The following is a 27,151-nucleotide window of genomic DNA, read 5'->3' on the forward strand; positions in this document are numbered from 1 at the left end:
TATGACTCTAAATTCTACACTCAATTTAAGAAATCAAGAAGCTAACAGCATTATTTCAGCAATGTTATTATATAGCAGTAATGGGCTTGCCAATAGCAATATTCTCAAGCAACAAAAATGCTCTCCCAGCACTCTGGAGAGGGATTACATCACAGCAGAAGAACTCATGTGGGGTACAGGCTCCCTTATTCCACTGTAAAGCCCAAATTGACTTCAAGAATAAAGAAGATTCCTTTCTATGGAGATCAACTAATATAACAAGTCACAGAGAGAGAGTCAAGATACATGTAGATGTATGTGGTCAACTACTGAATGATTTTCAACGTGAATATTAGTAACTGTTTGGATCAGTCACAATTCATTTAGGTTCTTTCTGTTATAAATTTAAGTCACTTTTCAGTGGGATAAAGACCTAAAACAAGAATCAAAGAGTAATTTAAGGACTTCCCTGGTGGTTCAGTGGTTAAGAATTCGCCTGCCAATGAAGGGGACACAGGTTTGATCCCTGGTCTAGGAAGATCCCACATGCTATGGGGCAACTAAGCCCGTGCACCACAACTACTAAAAGCCTGTGCACCTAGAGCCCATGCTCTGCAACAAAAGAAGCCACTGCAATGAGAAGCCTGGGCACCGCAACGAGAGGAGCCCCCGCTCGCTGCACCTAGAGAAAGTGTGCAGCAGTGAAGACTCAGCCGAGCTAAAAATAAAAACAATAAAAAAAGAGTAATTTAAAGTATACATATTTAAGGACTTTCCACTGTCTCCTGAAAAACCATCCATCTCAATTTATACTGCTATTAGCAATGTGTGACTAAACCTGCTTTCTTATACATCTGTCAAAACAGGCTTTAGTTATTCTAAATAATTACTATCACTCTACGACATTTTGTTGTTCTATTAATTAACATTTTCTTGATTACTGCACAGATAAACTTTCTCTCATGTGACCCACTTAGGCCCATGCCTTCTTTCTTGTTGGTTCTGACCTCAGCCTTTGCTCATGGACTTGGAAGGTATTCCCCTGCTCGGCCTTGTAATGTCTGTTCTTTTCACCCTCTATTTGAAGATGTTCTGAACTGTTTTTCCATCATCTACCTCTTGTCCCTGATGTGGCCTTTAATATTCCCATCTTAGTATTGTCAATCTGTAACCACTGTACATGGCTGCACTGCAGAGACAACAGTGGCCCTATTCTAGCACTTTACATGCATTATCTCATGTAATCCCCACAACCACCATATGAAATGGATTTTTATTTCTCTAGATTATAGATGAAAGAACTGAAGCACAGAAAAGTCAGGAAACACAGCTAAGGATATAGATAACATTTAGCAATGCTGGATTTTAACTCCAGGTGGTCTATCACTAGAGCCTGGACACATTACATTAAATGACTTCCTAAACGAACAAGCAGGGCGAGAAAAGTGCAACGTCCAGCCAGTTCTGAACACCCAGGTTTAATCCAGGAAGTGAATTCCACACCTGAAGTCTACCCAGACAGGCTCCACAGTTGATCCATGCCACCGTGGCTGTTCTTAGGTGTTCCAGAGATAGCCTCACCAAAATCTTCCCTAAATTACAGAACGTCATACAGAATTTTAAAAGCTCCAACATGCCAGGCACAGTGACATCCTACAAATGAGGAATGCCAGGCCATGGTGCCCTTTCTACTTGTTTTCCCCACGAGGTTTATGTTTCTCTCAAATGGGTGTACACATCCTCTAGCATGCAAAGCCTCCCACAGTGTTTTCCCAGTGCTCCAGTTCTTACTGGAAGAGCTGAAGAGAACATTCTGAGTTGAGATCTCTTAAAAGGTCTTATCCTATGTATAGATCAGCAAACTTGGCAGGACCTTGCCTTTTGATGTTCACTAACATCATAACTCTTTGAGAGGCTGAAGAACATAAATGAGTAGGAACTGGTACTAGGGGTATCAGAACAACAGGGCAAACCAAAGGAGTAAGAAAGATAACGTCACTTCACTGGTACAAGTGGTTAATGTCATTCTATAAAAATGAGTTTCTCCAGATAACCAGCCCAGGTTGGGTACATGAGACAAGTGCCCGGGCCTGGTGCACTGGGAAGACCCAGAGGGATCGGGTGGAGAGGGAGGTGGGAGGGGGGACTGGGATGGGGAATACATGTAAATCCATGGCTAATTCATTTCAATGTATAACAAAAACTACTGTAATGATGTAAAGTAATTAGCCTCCAACTAATAAAAAAATTAAAAAAAAAATGAGTTTCTCTGCACATCCACGGAATGAATGCATTTTGTGTGCTTCATCACTAAGTCATGTCCGACTCTTTGTGAGCCCATGGAATGTAGCCCACCAGGTTCCTCTGTCCGTGGGATTTCCCAAGTAAGAATAATGGAGTGGGTTGCCATTTCCTTCTCCAGGGAATCTTCCTGACCCAGGGACTGAAACAGCGTCTCCTGCACTGGCAGGCAGGTTCTTTACTACTAAGCCATGGAATGAGTGCCTAGCTATTGCTTAACAAAATGAACTTGTCACTTTTTATACCAAAGCTTCAAAAGAAAGATCTTACTGTATGTTTCCATAAATCAGCTTGAATCTTGCCACAATACTGTTGGACTAAATGTTTTATTTATAAATACTCAAGTACCCAACAATATACATCTACTTCTATCTCAGTAAGATTTTTTGTAACAAAAAATTTTAATTCACATAAAGGTAAAAACACTTGTAAATGAAAGAAAGCAGAAACAGTGATGACGGGTTCTTCTGATTGAGATTTACGACATGTGGGTAGATGTATGACTGTTTCACTGTAGATACTATCAAGGATGACTCACCAAATGTTAAGAAGAAAGTCAATTGTTTGTATATGGCTTGAAAGCTGAGGGCTTAGAATTATACTCCTCCTCGGATCAAACAGAACATTTTGTTTAGTACTGATACTATCTCAGAAGACAGAGTCCTGCTTCCTAATAGGCATCAATTATCTTAAAACACAACCCAGTTTTGAGGTTTGCCAATTTAGAACTGGGTATCAGAAAAGTTACTTGGTTGTTACTGGAAAAAATAGATTCTTAATGAGGAGCTTCATTTTAACCTTTTCTTGTCCAAAGTTTCAAGTGACAGCCAGGCAGGTATAAATACATTCTGTGACTGGTCTTCTCAATGGTGAAAGTGAAATCCACCTCTCCTAGCATTTGCTGTAAAGTCCACCTCTCCTGGCATTTGCTGCTCAGTGAATTTCCCTGGTGTGTCCTGATGGTGGCAAAATCTCGTCATCATTCTAATGTTGAATAAACCTTATTTTTAAGGTATCAAAAAAATTATCATTAAAAAATTCTTAAAACTTGGAAAAATAAACTGCTGGTTCAAAACAGGAAATGTGAGAAAAGGATGAGCAGGTATAGCAAGATTTATCAGTTTGATAGTGATTTTAAAAATCATTTATATGAAAACTCACAAAAATCCAAGTAAGGTCTGTAGCCTAGGCCACTGTATTGTACCTGTGTCTATTTCTTCATTTTGATAAAGTGCTATGATTTTGTTTAAGATGTCGCCATGGGGAGAAGCTGGGTGATGGATACACACTGTACCATTTTTACAGCTTTAAAAAGTTTTAAAACCCAACAACATGAAAGCACTGTTAGGCTGCTCTGGGCATCTCCAGGATAGAGGTCCTAGAATAAGGCTGTGCAGAGACCTCAAGGTGGAGAGAACCTTGACAGCCCCAGCTTTGGCCACTGCGTTGCCTAACATGCCACCCTGGCTCCCTGGGCTCTGGCTGCTTGACCTCTGGTTCCATGATAATAAGGAAGAACATGATGGAGTGTGGGCCTCGTGGTTGGGGTTCTGTTCTTTACCAGGGAAGCACCCATGCCACCAAAGGACAAGTGGGGAGCCTCAGCTCTGAACTTCACCAAGGCTTCCTTGGTGGTTCACTGTAAAGAATCAGGCAGTAATGCAGGTGATCCAGGTTCGATTCCTGGGTCAGGAAGATCCCCCAGAGAAGGGAATGGCCACCCATTCCAGTATTCTTGGCTGGAGAATTCCATGGACAGATAATCCATGGTCAATTGGGGGGCTTTCCTGGTGGCTCAGATGGTAAAGAATCTGCCTGTAATGCAGGAGACCTGGGTTCAACCTCTGGGTTGAGAAGATCCCCTGGAGAAGAAAATGGCAACCCATTCCAGTATTCTTGCCTGGAGAATCCCATGGACAGAGGAGTCTGGGGTCAAAAACAGTCGGATACAACTGAGCGACTAACACACACACACTCACATAAGCTGTGATGAGGCTCCCTGGGACCCTGTGGCAGTGCTGGACACAGCCAGCAGAAAGCTGGGTCTTTGATACCACTTCTTGATATCAATGCAGACCATAGGGAGACTGGACTTCTACTCCCAGCCAGCAATAATGAGTAGTGTCATAAGAGAAAGAGTGGAGAGTCAGGACATTAATCATCACCTAGAGGTAAAGAGCTTATGCTCTCTGTGATATCAGTGAAGATCATGTGAGGACCAGAATTCCTACTCCACCAAGCAATAACAAGGAATCTACCACCTTGGGCACCAATGGAGGCAGAATGGGGAAACTGAACTAGTTTCAAGTAACCCACAAGGAGTGATAAAAAGAAAGCAGAAGAATAGAAAAAGTAAATAAGATGACAGATTTAAGTCCTAAACATATAATTACATTAAATGTAAATTATCTAAATATATCAATTAACAGGAAACTAGCAAAGCAGATTAAAAACATGACCCAACGACACGCTGCCTAAAAGAAATTCACTTCAAATATACTGATATAGGCAAGCTAAGAGTAAAGGATGAGGAAACAAGATGCATATCTTATAAATATTAATCAAAAGAAAGCAGGACATTCTATTTCTAAATAATGACATATGGAGATCTATGGACCCACCCCAACAAACAACCATGTTATGAATATTAATTTTAAAATACTTTTAAGTCTCTGGAAATTATTCTAAGGGCATATAACAAATAAAACATTCTCCCTTGTAATAAAAAACTTGGCTGGACTTTGTCCCCAGTTTCTGGGAGTCAGCTTCTAAGTCCTTAGAATTCTGTGACTGACAGAAGTGTCTTCTTTATTCATGGTGCACCCCTCGGACATGTCAGAATTTATGCCAACAAGATGACTCAGAATGGGGGATGGCTATGTCAGAAAGACCAACCATGTGATTAGAGGGTTGGAGCTTTGAGTCACGTGGCATCAACCGACCCTCTGAGGAAAGAGGAAGGTTGGAGATTGTTATCAACTTCATGACCAATGATTCAATCAGTTACACCTGTGATATTAAAGGCCCACAAAAACTGCACAATTCTGGAAACTGAGTGAACCCCCACCTGGCCATACCCTGTGCATATTACACATCACTGAGTAGGGAGCAACACGTTCCTGACTTCACGGGAAAGGACATCAGAAAAAGTACACTGCAAGATTTGTGTCTGGGACTCTTCAGATCTTACCCTATGTGTCTCTTCTTTTAGCTGGTTCTGATTTGAATCACTTTTGCTGTAACAATATTGTAATCATAAGTATATGACTTTCCTGAGTTCTGTGATTCATTCTAGTGAATGAATTATCTTATAATCAGATAATTATAATTATTTATAATCAGATAATTATCTTATCTGAAGGGTAGTGCTTTTCAAACTATGGTGCTGAAAAAGGCTCTTGAGAGTCCCTTGGACAGGAAGGAAAGCCTAAAGGAAATCAACCCTGAATAGTCTTTGGAAGGACTGATGCTAAAGCTGAAGCTCCAATACCTCGGCCACCAGATGAGAAGAGCCAACTCACTTGAAAAGACTCTGATGCTGGGAAAGACTGAGGGCAGGAGAAGAGGGCGACAAAGGATGAGGTGGTTGGATGGCATCACCAATTCAATGGACATGAGTTTGAGCAAGCTCTGGGAGTCGGTGATAGACCGGGAAGCCTGGCGTGCTGCTGTCCAAGGGGTCGCAAAGAGTTGGACATGACTGGGACTGAACTGCAAGGGTAGTGGGAAGCCTTGACTTTATAGTCAGTTGGTCAGAAGTGAGGGTGGCCCTGGAAATCCTCCCAATAGTGGCTAGTGTCTTTTTTTTTTAATTCATTTTTGGGCTCCCTGGGTCTTCGTTGCTATGAGTGAGCTTTCTCTAGTTGCAGAGAGCTGGGGCTGCTTCCTTGCTGCAGTGCACAAGCTTCTCATTGCAGTGGCTTCTCTTGTTGTGGAACATGGGCTCTAGGTGCGTGGGTTTCAATAGTTGCAGCATACAGGCTCTAGAGTGTGGGCTCAGTATTTGTGGCATACAGACTTAGTTGCTCCACAGCATGTGGGATCTTCCTTGACCAGGGATTGAACCTGTGTCCCTTGTGCTGACAGGAGAATTCTAAACCACTGGACCACCAGGGAAGCCTTGGTTGGTGTCTTTTGAAGTGAAGCAGTTTGTAGAAGACTATGCCCTTATCCTGTGATACCTAGCCTAGCTCCAGGGTTTGTATCATGAGTCATTGCACCTTTATTCAGGAAAATCTAATAAATCTCAGAAAGGATAAAAGTCTCTGGTACTTGAGCCATGACTCATTCCTTTCACCACCTGCAGCTACAAAGATGGGGCTCTTTTTCTCCTCAATCACCTGTAAGTAATATGGTAACTCACTAGAAGGGCAGGCCACCAGAATTTCTCATTTCCCTCAGCTCCGAGCTGCAGAAGTTAAATTTCTCATGTATATAGCCAAAAAAGTCAGGCAATCCCTTTTTACACCCAGCCACCACTCACACAGTGAAAGCTGAGAGCACTTGAGAACTGACTGCTCTCTCCTCAGCTTGCTCATGGGATGGAAGTTCACATCAGAAAAGGCAAACCAAGAATACCAGAGACTACCTCCCCTGACCAATACTCTACTCACAGAGCAGCAGTGTCAATCTCAAAGAAGTGGGCCACTGTCCCCATTCCTACTCCAGAACAGTAGCTCAGAAATTCTGCACAGGGTGAGGCAGTCCATAAGAACAGAGCTCTGAAGTGTTCCCAAAGGAACTGACTTTATTTTAAATAGGATGTAGGAGAGTTCAAGCCTAGGTGCACTCAGTCATGCATAACTCTTTGCCGGCCCATGGACTGGAGTCCACTAGGCTCCTCTGGTCATGGGATTTGCCAGGCAAAGATACTGGAGTGGGTTGCCATTTCCTCTTCCAGGGGTTCTTCCCAATCCAGGGATTGAACCCAGGTCTCTTATGTCTCCTCCATTGGCAGGCGGGTTCTTTACCACTAGCACCACCTAGGGAAGTTCTACAGGAGGTTTTGGTAGTAAGTAATTCACAGCCATGAGCTCTAGCAGTGAGCTCCAACATAAACCAGCTAATTTCCCAGAAAGAACCAGGGAAAGAACTAAGAAAAGTGCCTCTAGGGACTGAACAAACCTGAAATACTGATCTCAAAAACTATCCTGAAAAGGGACTCAAACTTAATTGTATCCGAATGAGAGCAATCTATGGTTTTATGCCAACAATCAGCAGGACTTCCCAGGTGGCGCTAGTGGTAAAGAACCTGCCTGCCGATGCAGGTTCCATCCCTAGGTAGGGAAGATCCCCTGGAGAAGAGCGTGGCAACCTGCTACATTATTCCTGCCTGGAGAATCTCATGGACAGAGGAGCCTGGTGGGCTACGGTCCATAAGGTCGCACAGTCAGACATGACTGAAGTGACTTAGAACACAGGCACGTGATCAGTGGAACCAAACAGCTGAGTGTCATGTCACAAAACAGGCAAAAAGTTTATCAGACTACAGTGAGAAAGAGTAAAGGAGAGCCCTACTAAATCTGTCATTCCATGTGACTATGAGCATGCTAAAGATGCTCCCTCTGAGAGGTGACATCAGAGGCTTCATTCTGCAAGAGAAATAAACTTCATAAAAATAGCCCAGCTTTTCCTCTAAAATCAGGAACAAGGCAAGCATTTCCCATTTTTGACACTTCTATTTAACAAATACTGGAAGTGCTAACTAATCAAAGCAGTTAGGCAAGAAAAGAAAAAAAAAACCACAAATTGGAAAAGAAGTAAAATTATCTCTATTTGCAGATTATATGATCTTATATGTAGAAAACATGAAAGATTCCACACACAAAAAAAACCTGCTTAGAACTAATAAATGAATTCCAGGAAAGGAGCAATACATGAAATCTACAGACAAAAATCAGTTGTTTTTTCCATACATGAACGATAAACAATCTGAAAAGGAAATTACAAAAACAATTATATTTACAAAGGCATAAAAAAGAATAAAATATTTAGGAATTCTCTTAACCAAGAAAGTAAAACTTTCATACTGAAAATTATAAAATACTGCTGAAAGAAATTAAGGAACACACAAAGGAAAAGAGTTCCTGTGTTTATGGATTGTGAAATGTGTTAATAATATTATTAAAGTGTTCATATTACCATAACAATTTCTAGATTCAATGCCATCCCTATCTAAATCATAGAGGCATTTTTTACAGAAAATTTTTAAAAAATCCTAAAATTCATAGAGAACTATAAAGGACCTTGAATAGCCAAATCAATCTTGAGAAAGAAGAAAAAAGCTGGAAGAATCACACTTACTGATTCAGAATATATCAGAAAGCTGTGGTAATCAAAACACAAAGATACTAGCATAAATACTGACATACAGACCAACGGAACAGGTTAGAGAGCCTAGAAATAATATGCTTCATGGTCAAGTGATCTTCAACAATGGTGCCAAGACTACACAATGAAGAAAGAACAGTTTTCTTTAACAAATGGGGAAATGGGATATCCACATACAAATGAAGGGAACTGGATCCTCAGTCTTACACCACACACAAAGATCACCTCAGAATGGGTTAAGGACTTAAGATCCCAAACTGTAAAATTCCTAGAAGAAAACACAGGGCAAAAGTTTTACAACCCTGGTTGAGGCAATGATTTCTTAGATGTGATACCAAAAGCACAAGCCAAAAAAAAAAAAAAAAAAGCAAAAATAGACCAGGTGGAACAATGGCAAACTAAAACGCTTCTACACAGAAAAGGAAACAATGAACAGTGTGAAAAGGCAATTTATGGAATGACAGAAAATATCTGCAAACCATCTCTTTTATAATCAGTTAATACCCAAGATGTATAAGGAACTTCTATAATTTAACAGCAAGAAAACTAATCTGGTTAAAAATATACAAAGAAAGGACTTAAATAGAGAGACATATGAATGGTCAATAGATACGAAAATACACTCAAAATCACTGATGATCAGAGAAATAAATGCAAAAAGCAAAACCATAATGTAGTACCGCTTCACACCTGGTAGGACGGCCATCTTTTTTAAGAGAACTGAAATGAGAGCCGACAAAGATGTGGAAGAAACTGCAGCCCTTGTGCACTGTTAGCGGGAGTATAAAATGGTATAGCCACTATGGCTGGAGCCACCTCAGAGAGTTACAAAAAGAACTATCACATGAAAGAGCAAACTCACTTTTGGGTATTTACCCAAAAGAACCTGATAACAAGTTCTCAAAGAGATATCTGCACTCTTGTCTTCACTGCAGCATAATTCACAAAATTCAGGAAATGGAAACAATCTAAATGCCCATCAACGGTTGAATGGATAAAGAAAGTGTGATTTATACACACCATGGAATATTATTTAGTCATAAAAAAGAATGAAATCCCATCACTATGCAACAACATGAATGAACCTTCAGGAGATGATGCTAAGTGATATAAGCCAGTCACAGAAGGACAAAACTATTTGATTTCACATAGAAGAGGTATATAAGGAGTCAAACTCATAGAAACATGAAGCACAATGATAGAGGGGGAATGGGGAATTGCTTGCTGTTCATTGAGTACAGAGTTTCAGTCAGACAAGATGAGAAAGTTCTAGAGCTTTGCTGTACAACACTGTGCTTACAGCTAACAATGCTGTATTGTACCCTTAAAATTATTAAGAGGAAAGACATCATGTTATTTTTTATCACAATAAAAAAATAGTAAAACTTGTAGTAAATATCCTACACTCCAACAATGAACAAGTGTAATTTGAAATTAAAAACACAATACCATTTATATTAGCACTGCCCCAAAATGAGATATTTAGGTATAAATTTAACAAAATATGTACAGATCTGTATGAAGAAAACTCTGATGAACAAAATCATGAAAAACTAAATAAATGAAGAGATATTCCATGTTCATGGATAAAAAGACTCAATATTGTCAAGATGTCAGTTCTTCCTAACTGAACCTATAGATTCAACATAATCGCAACCAAAATCCCAGCTGAGTTGTTTTATGGATATCAACAAACTGATTCCAAAGTTTATATGGAGAGGCAAAAAACCCTGTAAAAGTCAACACAATACTGAAAGTGAAGAATAAAGTTCGAGGATTGATGCTACCTGACTTCAAGGCTTACTCCAAAGCTCTGGTAATCACGATAAAGTGGTGTAGGTGAAAGAACAGACAAACATACAGTGGAACAGAAGACAGAGCCCAGAAACAGACCTCGTAAGTACAGCCAACTGATCTCTGATAAAGGGACAAAGGCAACACAATGGAACAAAGGTAGTCTCTCCAACAAATGATGCTGGGGTAACTGGGCATGCACATGCAAAAAAAATTAATCTAGACACAGACCTTATACCCATCACAAAGCTCATAGAAATAAATGTGGAATTCAAACCTATGAAGCTCCTGAAAGATAACATAGGAGAATATCTAGATGACCTTGGGTGTGGTGATGCCTTTTCAGATATAACACCACAGATCCATGAAAAAAATAACTAATAAGCTGGGCTTTGTTAAAATGTAAAACTTCTGCCCCACAAAAGACATTATCAAGAGAATTAGAAGAGAAGTTACAGACTAGGAGAAAATACTTGCAAGAGATACATTTAATAAAGGTCTATTATCTAAAAATATTTTATGAGGGACTCTTAAAGCTGGAAAATAAGATATCAATCCATTTTAAAAATGAGCCAAAAACCTTAACAGACACCTCACCAAAGAAGATACAAAGATGGCAAATAACCATATGAAAAGATGTTTCACATCATATGTCATCAGGGAAATGCAAACAAAAACAAACAGATATCACTATACAACTGTTTGAATGGCTAAAATCTGAAGCAATGACATAACCACCAAATGTTGGTCAGAATATGGAGTTAAAGGACTCTAACTCATTGCTGACAGGAATGCAAAATGGTACAGCCACTCTGGAAAATTCATTTGATGGTTGCTTAAAAAACTAAACATACTCTTACTAACATATGTTTCCTGGTATTTAATCAAAAAAGTTAAAAACTTATGTCCACATAAAAATCTGCACACAGATGTTTATAACAGCTTCATTCATAATTGCCAAAACTTAGAAGCAACCAAGATGTCTCTCAGTAGGTGAATAAACTGTGATACACTTTTCAGAGCTAAAAAGACATGAGTTATCAGTCATGAAAAGACATAGAGGACCCCTAAATGCTTATCACTATGTGAAACAAGTCAATATAAAAAGATTACAGGTCTGTGATCCCAACTACATGATATTCTGGAAAACATGAAACTACGGAGATAGAACAGTGGTTGCCAGGGGTGATGAGAGGTTAGGAGAGATACAAAGACAAAACATAGAAGATTTTGAGGACAGTGAAAATATTAGGTATGATACTGTAATGACAGGTATATATTACTATACATTTGTCCAGACCTATAAAATATTTAGTACCAAGAGTGAACCCTAAGGCTCACTATGAACTTTGAGTGACCATGATATGCCAATGCAGGTTCATCACTTGTTTAAAAAAAGGTACCATCTGCTGAGCTATGTTTTTAATGAGAAAATTTATGCACATATGATGATGGAAGGTTTATGAGACATTTCTATTTCTCTTTCTCAATTCTTCTGTAAATCTAAAACTGCTCTAAAAAAAACTAAAATGCTTTTTTTTAAGTAACAACAACAAAAAAATACTAGCACAGAATGTAACAAAGAAAAGATGATACAGTTCAGTGGTAAACATACTTGAATGAAGCCCAGCTATCAGAGGTCAAGTTACAGATTGCCTCTTTACCTTGTTTCCTTCATCTATAAAATGAATTACACTAGGGGAACTTGAAAATCTCTTTCAGCTCTAAAAGTCTATGAATCATCTTAACACAAACCAGAAAGCTTGGAATAAAACAATACGCTTGAATAACATCACCCCAAAAGCCTGTTGAGTGTTTTTAAAAATGGACTATTACTAAAGTTTTTTAGGTCTTAAGAAAAGTCATATAATGCAGATGGTGGCTTCACTGGTAAAACAAACACTGCACGTGCTTTCTCAGCCGTTTAGTGTTTTTACATGATCCACCCAAATATCAAACTGGTATCTGAAACAATAGTTTGGACATTTTCCACATTATGAAACATCCTATAAAACATCCTTTCAAGAAAATGCATATTTAATTTTAGTGGAATTTCTTTAAGAAAATATTATTCAATTTTCCCTCAATTATCAGCAAGTGATATATCTAAGAAATAAATATGTTATCAAGTGGCAAATGCAGAGCTTAGAGTCAGAAGACACGAGTTCAAGTTTTCACTACTTCTAACTAACTGAGTATCCTCAGGCAAGTTATAAAATTACCTGTAACCTCTTTCCTGTTTATAAAATATAAGAGCTGGATGTTCTCCAATCTTTTCAGCCTTAGGACTTTTGTCATCTTTTTGTTCTATGAATACCACAATTCAAGGATCTATCTTTCAGACAGACTGAATTTCGTTTAGTAACAATAAATCATCTTTCTGTTTCTTCCACCAAAGACTGCCAATGTGAGATTCAGAACAGCTTGAGATATGAACTCAGACATACATTGATCTAACCCAAAGCAAAGCAATCTACTAAGAATGAAAGCATTATTTCCATTAGGTTGTTGAAATACCAATAATGACACCTATTATATATAAGAGTCCAGCAACACCATGCTGAGAACTACAAGTCTAGATGATATCTAAGACCATTAATACAGTGGGGTGAAAAGTGAAACACTGCTTTTTTCTCATTTATCCAAATAGTAAACACTGACAATGTCAGGTACTGTGCTATATGATTTTATTTTAAAATAAAGCAAAAGATTTTTTTTTTCAAATTACACTTTCTACTTTTTAAGTTTTCTTTCCTTTTCTTATGGGGAGAAGAGGAATAGTTAACCCTGTTTATCTTACAGACTGACTAGCTTCTCAAAAAGCAGTTTCAACTTTTAAAAACTTCATTGAAACCAGCAATAATACCAAAACCAGTACGTGCATGCATGCTCAGTCGTTTCAGTCGTGTCAAACTCTTTGCGACTCTGTGGACTGTAGCCCTCCAGGCTCCTCTGTCCATGGGATTTTCCAGGCAAAAATACTGGAGTGGGTTGCCATTTCCTACTCGGACGAACTTCCTGACCTGGGGATCAAACCCAGGTCTCCTGCATCTCCTGCACTGCAGGTAGATTCTTTACCACTGAGCCACCAGAGAAGCCCCAAAATAGTACAATGTAGTCTATAAATACCTTCTGAATGAATGAATGAATGCTACACCCATTATACACAGAGGTTTTAGGGAGACCATCACCACTGCCTTTCTGGACCCTAACTGCCTTCAACTGTACAGTACCCTGCTGCCTCTTTCAGTGCTTTTAATTGATACTGTGACTACCCACACTCCTCTCATTTCTCGTATCAAGGGGATTTTTACCTTTTCAATTATTTATACTCCATGTAGTATGTGCAGAAAGAACATAGACCAAATATACCTTCATTCACATTTGTTTTAAACAAAGTTTAAGTTTACTCATATTAAAACAAAATAATGATTAAAACTGGTGCATAGTTAAATGAGGGCTTTCTAGGAGGCTCAGTGGTAAAGAATCTGCCTGCCATTGCAGGAGATGTGAGTTTGATCCCTGGGTTGGGAAGATCCCCTGGAGAAAGAAATGGCAACCCACTCCAGTATTCTTGCCTGGAATATCCCACAGGCAGAGAAGCCTGGTTGACTATATAGTTAATGGGGTTGCAAAGAGTCGGACATGACTGAGAACATGCACATACACCATGGTCAAATGAACAGAAGACAACAGAAAGTGCAGAATAAAACCATATACATACAAGAATCTTAGTATACAACAGTCAAGTCAATGCAATGGGGATGAAAGCTGAATCCATACTTTTAGCATAAGTCCCAGAGCTTTCAAAGATTTAAGGACAAAAAAAGAAAAACAAAAAAACTATAGAAGTTCCAAAAGACAATTAAAGAATTTTTTATAATCTCAGAATGGAGCAGGCATTATTAACTATGCTAAGATTACAAATGCTATAAAAGATTATAAAACAAAGGCCATTCAAATACATTAAAAAGAAAACCAAATTTTAAAAGGAAATTCCACCATAAATAAAGAGACCAAGAAAAAAATTGGCAAGTCATATCATAAAGGCACACACACATGCTCTTTTCAAGTAAGGGGGAAAAAAAGACCAACAAACTAATTTCAAAATGAGCAACAGATATAACTTTATCACTGACATAAACTAGTTTAGAAACAAAAAAAAGTGTAGAAATGGCTCATAAATGTACAAAAGATATACTCAATCCTACTCTCAATAGGAGAAATGCAAAATAAAACTACACTGAATAACATAGTTCAGCTATCAGATTGGCAAGTATCCAGAAGTTTGAGAGCACGCGCTTACTGAAGCTGTGGGGAAACAGGAAATCCCATACACTGCTAGTAGGAATGTAAACAAGGAAATCTCTATTGAGCATAATCTGGAGACATTTATCAAAATTATAAGTGCACGTATTCTTTGACTTACTATTTCCACTTGTGAGAATTTATCCAAAACACTAGCAAACATGTAAATGGATGTGGGTATGAGGTTTTATGCAACAGGATTATTTATAATATAAAAATATGGTGACATGAAAGTCGCTCAGCCATGTCCAACTCTTTGCGACCCAATGGACTATACAGTGGGCTTTCCTGGTAGCTTAGACGGTAAATCACTGCAGATGGTGATTGCAGCCATGAAATTAAAAGATGCTCACTCCTTGGAAGGAATGTCATGACCAACCTAGACAGCATATTAAAAAGCAGAGACATCACTTTGTCAACAAAGGTCCGTCTAGTCAAGGTTATGGTTTTTCCAGTGGTCATGTATGGATGTGAGAGTTGGACTATAAAGAAAGCTGAGCACGAAAGAATTGATGCTTTTGAACTGTGGTGTTGGAGAAGACTCTTGAGAGTCCCTTGGACTGCAAGGAGATCCAACCAGTCCATCCTGAAGGAGATCAGTCCTGGCTGTTCACTGGAAGGACTGATGTTGAAGCTGAAACTCCAATAGTTTGTCCACCTGATGTGAAGAGCTGACTCATTTGAAAAGACCCTGATGCTGGGAAAGACTGAGGGCAGGAAGAGAAGGGGGCGACAGAGGATGAGATGGTTGTAGGCATAACCAACTCAATGGACATGGTTTTGGGTGGACTCCAGGAGTTGGTGATGGACAGGGAGGCCTGGCGTGCTGTGGTTCATGGGGTCGCAGAGTCGGACACAACTGAGTGACTGAACTGAACTGAAAGCGTCTGCCTGCAATGTGGCAGACCTGGGTTCGATCCCTGGGTTGGGAAGATCCCATGGAGAAGAAAATGACAACCCACTCCAGTACTCTTGCCTGGAAAATTCCATGAATGGAGGAGACTACTAGGCTACAGTCCATGGGATCGCACAGAGTCAGACAAGACTGAGCAGTTTCAGCTGGTCAATGGATTACACAGTCCATGGAATTCTCCAGGCCAGAATACTGGAGTGGGTAACTGGTCCCTTCTCCAGGTGATCTTCCCAACCCAGGGATCGAACCCAAGTCACTTCCTTGGCAGGCAGATTCTTTACCACTGAGCTACCTGGGAAGTAAACAATCCCAATGCCCATCAGTTCAAAACTATGTTCAATAATAGTAAGACTAAAGTCCTACACATAATCAACTTGGAAGGATCTTTGGGACATATTGTTGAATGAAAAGAAAATTGCGGAAGACTGTGTCTAGAAAACATATTAAATAATAGTATATATTACTTTATCCACATTTGAATTTGCTTCTATATGTATAAAAAGATTCTGGAGTAATAAATAAGAAACTAATCAAAAGTTACTTGTTTGAGAGACAGGGTGGAAATTGCGCCAAAGAGGACAAAAGTGAGATTTCTCACCTTTTTTGCATTTAAAATTTTTATTCATTCAAAAGACTAAGTAACAATAGAAGAGTAAAATAAATAAGATTAATGATATAGTCTTATTATCTTATTCTTATATAGTACAGCTTCCCTGGTAGCTCAGATGATAAAGAATCCACCTGCAGTGCAGGATACCCAGGTTCGATCCCTGGGTTGGGAAGATCTCCTGGAGAAGGGAATGGCTAACCCACTCTAGTATTCTTGCCTGGAGAATTCCATGGAGAGAGGAGTCTGGCGGGATACAGTCCATGGGGTCACAAAGAGTCGCACGCAACTGTGTTTCTACTCTATATGTAGAGTAGAATTTGAACTAAATTTGAACTATTCCAACTAAAACATCATCAAAATGAAATCAAAGGTATAAAAGTGACTTTAAAATATTTCTATTTCTACTAGATATTTTGAAGGGCTCTCCAGTTCTTCTACTACAAAACTAGCAGTATTTCCTGTAAATCTGAATTTACACATAACCAGTTTTACACAGATTCCACTCCAGGGTGTGTTCCCAGAAACTCTTACACATGTGTACTAGGAGATACGGTCAAAAATGTTTACAGTAATGCTGTTTATGACAAAATCTTGCAAATAATCTCAGTGGCTTAATAGGAGGATAAATTAATTACAAAATATGCACACAGTGGCACAGTGGATGAAATAACTATATGTTAACAAAACAGTCTTAAATTACAGTTTGAAGTGGGAAAACAAAGTTCCAGAAAATATACAGCATAATGTCATTTTTTTCTAAAGTTTAAAAAAGTAAAACTAAACAAATACTGTTAAAGACACATACTTAACAAGTTGGGAGGACTGTATGTAAAATCCAGAGCAAGCAGTGACCTCAGGTAGGAAAAGGACAGCCAGCCAAGAGATGTGAAAGAAGGTAACGACATTGGTAACATTGTGGGTCTCAAATGGAGTGGTGGGAATCTTAAGTGTTTATTATCATGCGTCATAACTATTATGTGTTAAATTTACTATATATCAAGCATTACCTATATTTTTTCTTTAAAAATAACACACAGTTTAACATCTCTTGGAAAATTACAATATATTATCTGGGAGTTTATAAACCTCCATCTATCTAGACAAGCTGATGAATGAGTACTTACTACTCTTATTTTCTCCTATGTTTATTGTAGAGTTTCTTTGATAACAGAGAAAATCAACACTGTAGTTCTTAATACCCCAACTTTCAGTCTGGGAGACTTTCATCTGGGCGTCACTGCTCTGTTCTTTTTCAGTTGTAAAAATCCTAGTTCCAAACACCTTTGATCCCCATAGGGCTCTGAGAACACAGAGCACATATTTCAGACTTCCAAAACAAATTTCAGAAACTGAAATTACATTCAAACTTTAGAAAACTACTCATTCTCTCTTCTTAAAAAAAAAGTCATAAAAGGCTCAAGTGGAGAGCCTTAGGTATTCAGATAACTACCTCCCTAGCTATTTAATATATATATCATTTGTTTAAATTCAAACAGATTGTGCAATTCAGGCCAAAGTTTTTACATCTGTGAGTGTTATAAATATACTTGAATTTTTTTTCTGATTATAAACCAGGGTATGTTTATTACAGAAAAAAAATTCTCTTATATTTTTCCATATCTTTTAGTTCAGTTATAAGAACAAGTGGGCCTAAGCTTTGTATTACTTCTTCAGAAAGGCACTGCTAATTCACAATCCTCTAACAGCTGGTGAGTGCTTGTTGCTTCAATGGTTGGAATAATCATTTTTTAATTCTTGTCAATTATATGGATCAGAAATTACGTAACATTTATTTCTAATCTGGACTTTCCTGATGGCTGAACAATTTCATTACTTAATTTCTGTTCTTTTTAAATGACTCCCTAAGCTCTTTGGGCATTTTTCTATTGCTGTTCAGTCGCTAGGTCGCGTACAACTCTTCTGCAACTCTGTGGACTGTAGCCTGCTAGGCTCCTCTGTCCACGGGCTTTCCCCAGGCAAGAATACTGGAGTGGGTTGCCACTTTCTCCCCCAAAGGATCTTCCTGACCCAGGGATTGAACCAGTGTCCCCTGCATTGCAGGTAGATTCTTTACTACTGAACCACCCGTTTATTAATCTATAAGTGTCCTTTGTATATCTTTAACCTGTGGCTATATACGCTGCAAGTTATGCCTTCTATCATTTGACTTTTTATTTTCTTATGCTGTTCCTTGAATTAATTTTTGGTTTTCATATATCTAAATCCATATCCTTCTTATGATTTCATCCTCTGCTCTTATGCTTATGAACACTGTCATCCTGCAATCAATGGATGCTGCCTTAAAATATTCATGTGGTTTCCTTTTTTCAGAAAACATGGATCTGAAATCTTTTTGCATGTAAAAATGTAAGTCAAGCAAGTTTTTTAAATCACGAAAATTTAAATTCATTCAATCTTTCTTGAGAATATTTCAGAAAAATACACTGTGTTAATCTGATTAAAGATTTTTCTTCTAGTTTCAGGTTATTCTTCCTTAAATAAATGGGCATTTGATTATTAACTCAACTGGTATGCCTAAAACAGATAAGTTTAACACTCTCTCATACCCCTAATTAGAATACGAATGAATTGAGACTTTCTTGGTGGTTAAGAACCTGCCTGCAAATACAGAAGACATGGGTTCTATTTCTGGTCCAGGAAGATCCCACATGCCATGGGGCAACAAAGCCCATGAGCCACCACTGCTGAGCCTGCGCTCTAGAGCCCATGCCCCACAACAAGAGAAGCCACTGCAATGAGAAGCCTACACACCACAACTACAAAGTAGTCCCCAACATTACTTATTGTGATAATTTCATAAGGCAAGTCAAATCATTATGCGGTACACCTTAAAGTTATACAGTGTTATATGTCAGTTATAACAATAAAACTGGAAGAAGAAAAAAGAAATAGATTGCCACAAGTAAGCTATACTCTTAGATTTCCAACACAGTATTTATGTTCAAATAAATAATTAAGTTGTATACTTGGCTTTATATTTAAATTGCATTGGCTCCAAATAATTTAACTGTCTCATTACAAAGAAGCTTCTATTATGGAAGCCCCCAAAGGGAACTGTATATTCTTGCCTGAAGAATCCCATGGACAGAGGAGCCTGGCAGGCACAGAAATGGACACGACTGAAATGTCCTTAACACACAAGTGTAACATAAAAGTGACAAAATTTTTGATAAGTCAACTTCAATACTACAAAGGTTAATAAGAATTCTTTCCTATCTCAAAAGTATGTGTCTTGGGTCATCTCTAATGAACCTAGAAGAGTCAGCATATTTCACAGAGGCTAAATAAAACTTTTTAAAAGGTTAACGGAAAAATATTTATGTGAAAAATGCCTCCAAATAATGTTTTAGTGGGTGGATTCGGCACATACCAGTGAATACCTTTGAGCTGAGTCCAATTCTGAATTAAGCTGGAGTTTACCTTTAAGAAACAATGAACCTACTTTTAAGTAAAATCCTGTATTAATAAGAAACATGGAATGTGAATAAAAAAAGATTTTATCAACTGAACTGTATCTAAGTATTTTACAAAATTTTCCATGAGCCATCAGTAAGTCTTTAAAATGCATAATCTTTGAAAAAACTTGCCAGTCATTCATCTGTAAAAATCTAGCTTTTTATGTGCATGCCAAACATAAAACTGCCCCCATGCTAAATTTAACACAAACCTCACATTACAGTTATGTGCTCTTATACTTTGACATGACTATGACAGTCATGAAAATACAGGGTGAAAATACACTTAGAATGGTCTATGTTCTGCAACTCAGGACAATGAAGAAAGCCTGGGAAGGATGTAAAAATTAGGTCCATATTTTAAATCTGCAGCCAATCAAGCCAGGAACCCGGCTATGCAATCACAATCCCTTGCAAAACCATTTAAGCTATTTCTTAGCTGTAACTGTTAGCAGTTTCTTACGACTGTAATCTTTAAAAAAAAAATATCTCCCACTTCAAATATTAAATGCATATGTACATTAATTTTTTCTGTCTACCTACAGTTAGGTGCTAACTGCACCAGGCTAAAATTGTCTTCTTTGCCCTTTACAATTCTGCATTCTCTTAACTTTCGTATACTATGGCTCCAAGTTAATTTCATAGTATTTATCCAAATAACGAGTGGCTAAAATTTTCTCCTTTTTAACTACAATTTGTGAAGTAAAGTTTAGCCAAGAAAACAATGGAGAGAGTCACTCTATGACATTTTGTTGTTTACAAAGTAATGTTACCTTTTTAGATGTTATTCAAGGATGATTAATCAAGTTTAGAAAATTAAAGACACTAGACATTATAAACTGATACGTGTAACTCTCAACAGAGCACGTGGAAGAAGACGACGTAAACTGAGTTGCTCAAGGTCAGACAATATGGCGGCGAGGCGGGCAGCTCAGGCGGTCTCCAACTCCTGTCCTCCCCTCACGTGCCATCCTGAGCGACCCCTGCTCTAAGTTCTGCCTGCAAAACACTACGACACATATTGCCCTCAGGTCAGGAAACACCTGGGGCAGAATTTCAAACTTAAGAAATTGATTAAGTAGAAGAGACTTTAACCTAAAAGCTAGCATACTATGTGAATTTAAATTACTTTTTAGGTAATGGAGTCATCATACTGATCTACTTTTTCTTGTATTTAAAGTAGCTAGGAGCTGGCTCCAGAGGACTCAGGGGTTCCACTACATAGAACCCGCTCAGAAGAGAGACAGTTAACTGTCAGAGCTGGATTGCCCTCGCTGTCTGTGGTAATCTGGGCAGGGCCCACTCAGAGAACCTCTGTATCAGCTTTCTCACCTCCACAATATTGGGAAGGGGCCAGGGAGCATTCTTCTTTCAGATTTTGAACTACTGGAGACCAGAGCAAGTCCTAAAGTGCTAACATTTGGTTAAATTTTAAGGATGCTTCAAACAGCTTATCATTTCCAACAGTATGTTTAAAGCAAATCTTTTACACATTCTTACACATTTCTCATCAGTGAAACTCACTGGCCTTTTTGTGATATTTCTTCCCCTACTTGCAAAGGAGCTCCAAATCCCTCAGAAAGTTAAAAAAAAAAAAAAAGCAACAGACGTAAAGATGAGGGTCAAAATACCACTGTTTAGTGATGGAGGCTTCAGGTCATCTATAATGTGCTTTCATGTTAAAACTACCAAATTAACAACTATCTGACTTCCATATTTAAATATGTAATGTTTATGTTCTCTGAAAAAAACCTAATGCCAAAAGTAATCATTCAAATACAAACCATACATATTCTTTGGTCACGTGTACACGCAGAAAAATCTGAGAGATAAGAAGTTTAAGAAAGACATTTTTGGCAAGCCTACACAAAATTATAGAATTTTTATTAAAAAGAAAAAGGGGGTGGGAGAAGGTATGGAAGAAAATTAACATTCATTATGTGCTTACTAAGAAAGAGCTACTGTGCTAAGTACTTTACATAAAGCTGAAACCAACTGAATGTTTCTCACACTCCTTGACCAAATAACTATGTGCTGTTCTTAGTCACCCAGTCATGTCCAACTCTTTGCAACCCCATGGACTGTAGCCCGCCAGGCTCCTTTCTCCATGGGATTCTTCAGGCAAGAATACTGGAGTGGGTTGCCAAGCCCTCCTCCTGGGGATCTTCCCAATCCAGGGATCAAACCCAGGTCTCCCACACTGCAGGCAGATTCCTTACTATCTAAGCCACCAGGGAAGCCCAACTAAATACAATTCTATATATTCAAACAAAGGAATTAAAAACTCTCTGAGAATCCTGAACTGATTCCATTTTTCATTTGGGCAACATGCTGAGCCTATCACATTCATCATCCTTACATAAATAGACAAAAGGCCCAGAGTCATATCGAATTATTTAAATTATTCCCAGAAAATAATTCATGAATACCACTGCCTCACTGAAACAGTTTTTTCAAGCGGCTAGTTTTGATAATCTGAGAATTCAATTCTCATAAGCAGGCTCTGGTAAGAATTGTCACAAATTTCATTATACATCAAAAGATGAGCAGTTACTAATATGAAAGAATACTCTTCATGACAAGAATTTATATATTTAAGCTAATTCAGGTTCTGAAGGTTATCAGGAAGAGAACTGGGGTTAGAAATGAGAGAGATCCGACTTTACTGGGGACTTCACTTTGCCAGGGTCTTCACTGGTTGGCTGTTTCATCTTACTGATTTACAGTAAAATGGTCACTTCAGTGAAAACAGATGCTTTTGGGGAGCGGTGGGGAGGAAGTAAAAAATGTCTACACTTCCAATGTATAACAGCTTGATCACGTACCTTTGAAAACAGAAATACCTGAAGTGGATTTTTATTTTTATTCTTTTTAAAATTTTTTTGAAGAGCTAATTGGTTTTTTCGATGATTCATGAATCAGGCAGCATACTATCGAGCAACAAGAAGGATGCTCCAAACACTGGGAATCATCTTAGGTGAGCAAAATTTGCCTGCCATCCTAAAATGTTTCTCTGTGACAGGTAGATTACTTTGAGCTGAAAACAATCAAGGCCCCAAAGACTCAGGAAAACCCGGTCATCTTCCCATTAACTCCCTTCTCCCACTTCAGTAGAACTGAAGTGGATTTTTAAATGATGATATACTATTATTTGGAATAAAATTGTGAGCAATTTTAATCTTACATTTCTGATATTTCAATTAGTAACTTTAATAAAATACCAAAAATTCTAATGACTCAGCACAATCTGAAAAATGTGTACTACAATGTTAAATGAAAACACACTACAAATTTTTGTCTATATTCTGATTATGTAAAAGTGTCTGTGAAAGTGAAGTCGCTCAGTTGTGTCCGACTCTTTGCGACCCCATGGACTGTAGTCTACCAGGCTCCTCTATCCATGAGATTTTCCAGGTAAGAATACTGGAGTGGGTTGCCATTTCCTTCTCCAGGAGATCTTCCCAACCCAGGGATTGAACCTGGGTCTCCCGCATTGTAGGCAGACGCTTTACTGTCTGAGCCACCACGGAAAAGTGTCTGTGTGTGTACCTAAAAAAGTAGAACTGTGAATACAGTTAAATGCTGGGTTATATTGGACTGGTAGATAACTTTCTCTTTCTTGATTCTTTTCTACTGTGATAATGTCACAATAAAAACAACTTTAAGAAAAATCATCATCACTTTATGGATAAAATGGTTTTCTGTCTGCAGTGACTTAACCATGTTAAAGATATGAGTCTCTCTGTCTTCTGTCAGTTGCAGGAAAGCAAGCACAACACTTCCTGCATCCTACAAAACACTTAGCATAGCATCTCAGGCCCAAAAAGACCCAGTAAATTCCCAGTGAGGGACAAGTCATGGAACCACTGATGAACACCAAGTGCAGCTAGTATAAAGGTAGAAACTTACTGTTATTTGTTGGTTCAGGAAACCCAGCCTTTGGACCACTCCATCCTTTGTTTTCCCCTGTCTGAAAAATTAAACCAATTGTTTAAATTCAGGAAAGAAACTTAAATCTAAAAAAAAAAAAAGTTAATCCTAATCAATAAAAAAAGGGTACAGGTTATTCTGTTCATCCTCTCCACTGCAGATCCCAGGACCATGGACACAAGAATTATTAACATGAACTGTAACATCTAACCCTTTTCTACATTCATATGTTTCTTATGCCTCCTGCTTTTATCTATTTAAATTTATAATTTACATCATCAAGAAAGCCCCATAATTAGCATAATATTTAGTATATACATTATGTATAACATGAGCTCTATCAAGGTGGCGAAGAAGTAAATAATTTGTTTTCAAACAGTAAACAATAATCGTCACAAGTGCTAAAGTAAGTAAAAGATTTTTTTATCACTTCTGAAGTTAAATTAATGATAGAAATATTATGTCTGTTCTGGAAAAGTCCTGATAAGGGTCACTGAATACTGCTCATGACAGGTACAAAAAATTGAAAACTAAACCCTAACTCTAAGCAAAATCTGGAATATCCTGGCTTTTGCCAGATGATTTGGTCAACATTTAGTGTAAAATACATTCTGAGCTCAGACATTCTGAAGTAGTATTTTAATCAAATTACAAGTGACATTAACTGGTTATGTTCTCTTTTTGTGGAACTGGTGTTATTGATATAAAGTACTCTGGGGTGGGGAGAGACATATTTCTTTTTATAATCAGTATTTTATATTATGCTATCAGATGACAAAGATCAAATGGATAAATTAAATCCATATATAAACACAAACTACATTTCTAGCAAATAGCTTGCAACTGTGAAAGGGTGGAAGAGAAAGTAACATGTGTAAATGCAGATACACATGGATGGGAAGGCCTGAGGTGACTCCCACGCACATGTTCTCTGTGAAGCACAAGACAGGATCATAGAGAGGGGGGGTGTGCTGAGGGAGTGAGGTAGGTTATAAATCTAAGGAAAGTGTACACAGTAAGGAAAAAGCCTAGGAAAGAAAGCTAAATGATGAGAAGAATACAGATCCTCAGGCATTTGAGGGCTCAGTTGAAGTTGGTAATAATATATTTAGCACTTCATTCCTCCTTTTCTCTCCTTCCACTAGTAACCAAAGTTATTTAAATATTAGGCTTTATTGCCTAAGCCTAATTTTTCATCAACTGAATCCCAAGCCTGCTGCTCTCTGATTTCTATCTCATCACTCTAATGAAACTGCTTTTCTAAGGTTCCTGTTTTAACATGACAGAGTAAACATTAAGAATAATCTCTCTCCCCAAACAACTCTAAATTGATAATCCAATAATCCATGAACTCTCTCTCCTTCCCTCTGCCCCCCGGCTCCCCTGAATATGAAGGGAATCAACAGAAGAGATAAGTCAAAATTTGTAACATGGAGAGTAGATTAATGATAACTAACTTAGCAGATGTGGGCCAGCTGAAACCTCACCTGCAGAGCTAGAAGCTAACAAAGAGCTTACAAAGAGTAAACGGATTTGTGCTTCAGGACCCCAGAAAGCCTCAGGAATCAGAAGCACACCTGGTACTTCTAAAGATGAATCCTGGAAGAGTATGAAAATAGAAAGATTGTTTGGAAGTCTTTCAAATGTTATGAAACTTCCAGGTCATTTCTGTGACCCCAAGGAGACAAATTTCCTAAAATGTTGCCTCTTCAGAGAGGCCTAAAACAGAGAGACTCTGGACACCAGGTACAGCTGAGGATGGGATGGATCTACACATCACACTGAAAATAGAGATGGATTTCAAAGTTACATCCTAGAAGATAAGATCCCCAGCTCCCTTTATCACTGGGCCTCTAAAGACAATAATCAGTCTTCCCAATCCACAAGGAATGGTGAGCATAACACAGGGAACAGAATAAAACCTCAAAAAAGGGTTAAAAAAAGCACTCAAAGAGACAGAAATATTATACCTATTAAACAAGAACAAGAGGTTATAAAAAGGAATATTCTGAGAATGAAGAACAGCTCTGGGAAATAAAAAATACAGTAGCCAAAGGAAAATATTTCAAAGAAGGACTGGAAGACAAAACTGAAGAAATCTCCAGTAAACAGAACAAAAAGAGAAACAGAAAAGAAACAAAGGAAGAAAGAAGCAAAAAATCACTCTTCAGACTAACAGGTATCCAGAAAGAACCAACATCAAAAATGGAAGGAAAGAAATCATCAGAGAAAAAATATAAAAGTTTCCCCACTTTTAAAGTATACAAATTTCTGAATTAGAGCCCAAACACCCAAAAACAATTTATCAAAAAATACACAAATCCAGTCAATCACTGAAGAAATTTCAGAACTTCTGAGAAAAGATGTGAGAAAAGCATCATGAGGGATAGGAAATGTAAAAGTTTCATAAATTGACTAAAGAATCCAAAGACTTTGGAATTTCAACAGTAATGCTGAGAGGTAGAAAACATTGGTACAATGCCTTCAAAACTGTGGAAAAAATACTTCCTATTTAGAATTATATCTCAGAAAAAACTACCAATTAAGCATGTGTGAAATATAAAGATATAACAGAACTACAGCATCTCAAAAAACTGTATTACTCATGCATTCTCTATCAGGAAACGATGAAAGCATGTACTCCATCAACACAAGAAAATAAATTAAGAACAAGGAAACTGTCCAGAAAGCAGGCAACTCAACAAGAGAGAGGCAAAAGGAATTAAGAAGGAAATAGTGAAGAGAAGAACCAAAACATTGGGTCTTCAGTAGATCTATCAAACAAACAATCCAACATAGAAGAGGAAGATAAAGAATTCCAAGAAAGAAAAAACAAAGAAATTAAACAGTACATGAAGTGTTTACTTGGCAGAGGGTACAGGGAAAGTTAGAGAGAAAAGAAAACTATACATGTTGAGTAAGAGAACTAAATCTTTGGTTTTAAGGCAGGAGCTCAGATAACATCTAAAAAGAAAGAAAATCAAGAAATCATAGTGTAAGTTATTAACAGTACAAAATAACAGAACAACTAAAACAGGTAGTAAGTGGTTGCCTCTGTAAAAAAGGAAACAGAAATGGTCAGTCCCATGGCAGGACAGCATGGTTTTTTATTATAAATCTTGAGTCTTTATATCATTAATCTTGAATAAGTCTTGACTTCTTATACATATATGAATATAACTTTGAACAATATATAATAATCAAATATAACAAAGAATGAAGCACATGCCAGTTATATTCTGCATCAGCAGAATAAGCTCCAAGTTGTAACTGAAACCCCATGTAATTGAAAAAAAAAAACAAGATGCAAGATCAGTGTATTTTTTAAAAAGTAAAGAGTGTTCTGCTCTTCCTTAGAATGTAGAAATGTAACAATGACTCAGACAATGTAAGAAATCATAACTTTCCTCAAACCCATCAGAGATCTGAGATTGTAAAGCAAACAAATGACATGAATTCTAGAGTGACAAAGCCCTCTAAGGCAAGGTTCAGCTCACAAAATACTTCAAC

General features: G+C 37.9%; 1 protein-coding gene across 16 annotated transcripts in view; it reads right to left on the bottom strand.

Moving 5' to 3' along the window:
• The window catches only part of STAU2 (staufen double-stranded RNA binding protein 2), a 293,835-nt gene that overhangs the window by 137,609 nt on the left and 129,075 nt on the right, over window positions 1-27,151 (bottom strand). For all 16 annotated transcript variants that reach the window (XM_070477173.1, XM_070477176.1, XM_070477170.1 and 13 more), the window contains one exon: window positions 23,621-23,681. In XM_070477173.1, the coding sequence (XP_070333274.1) occupies window positions 23,621-23,681 (61 nt within the window). The remainder of the gene's footprint in view (window positions 1-23,620; window positions 23,682-27,151) is intronic.

This window comes from Odocoileus virginianus, chromosome 15, assembly GCF_023699985.2.
Source record: "Odocoileus virginianus isolate 20LAN1187 ecotype Illinois chromosome 15, Ovbor_1.2, whole genome shotgun sequence".
Classification (NCBI taxonomy): domain Eukaryota; kingdom Metazoa; phylum Chordata; class Mammalia; order Artiodactyla; family Cervidae; genus Odocoileus; species Odocoileus virginianus.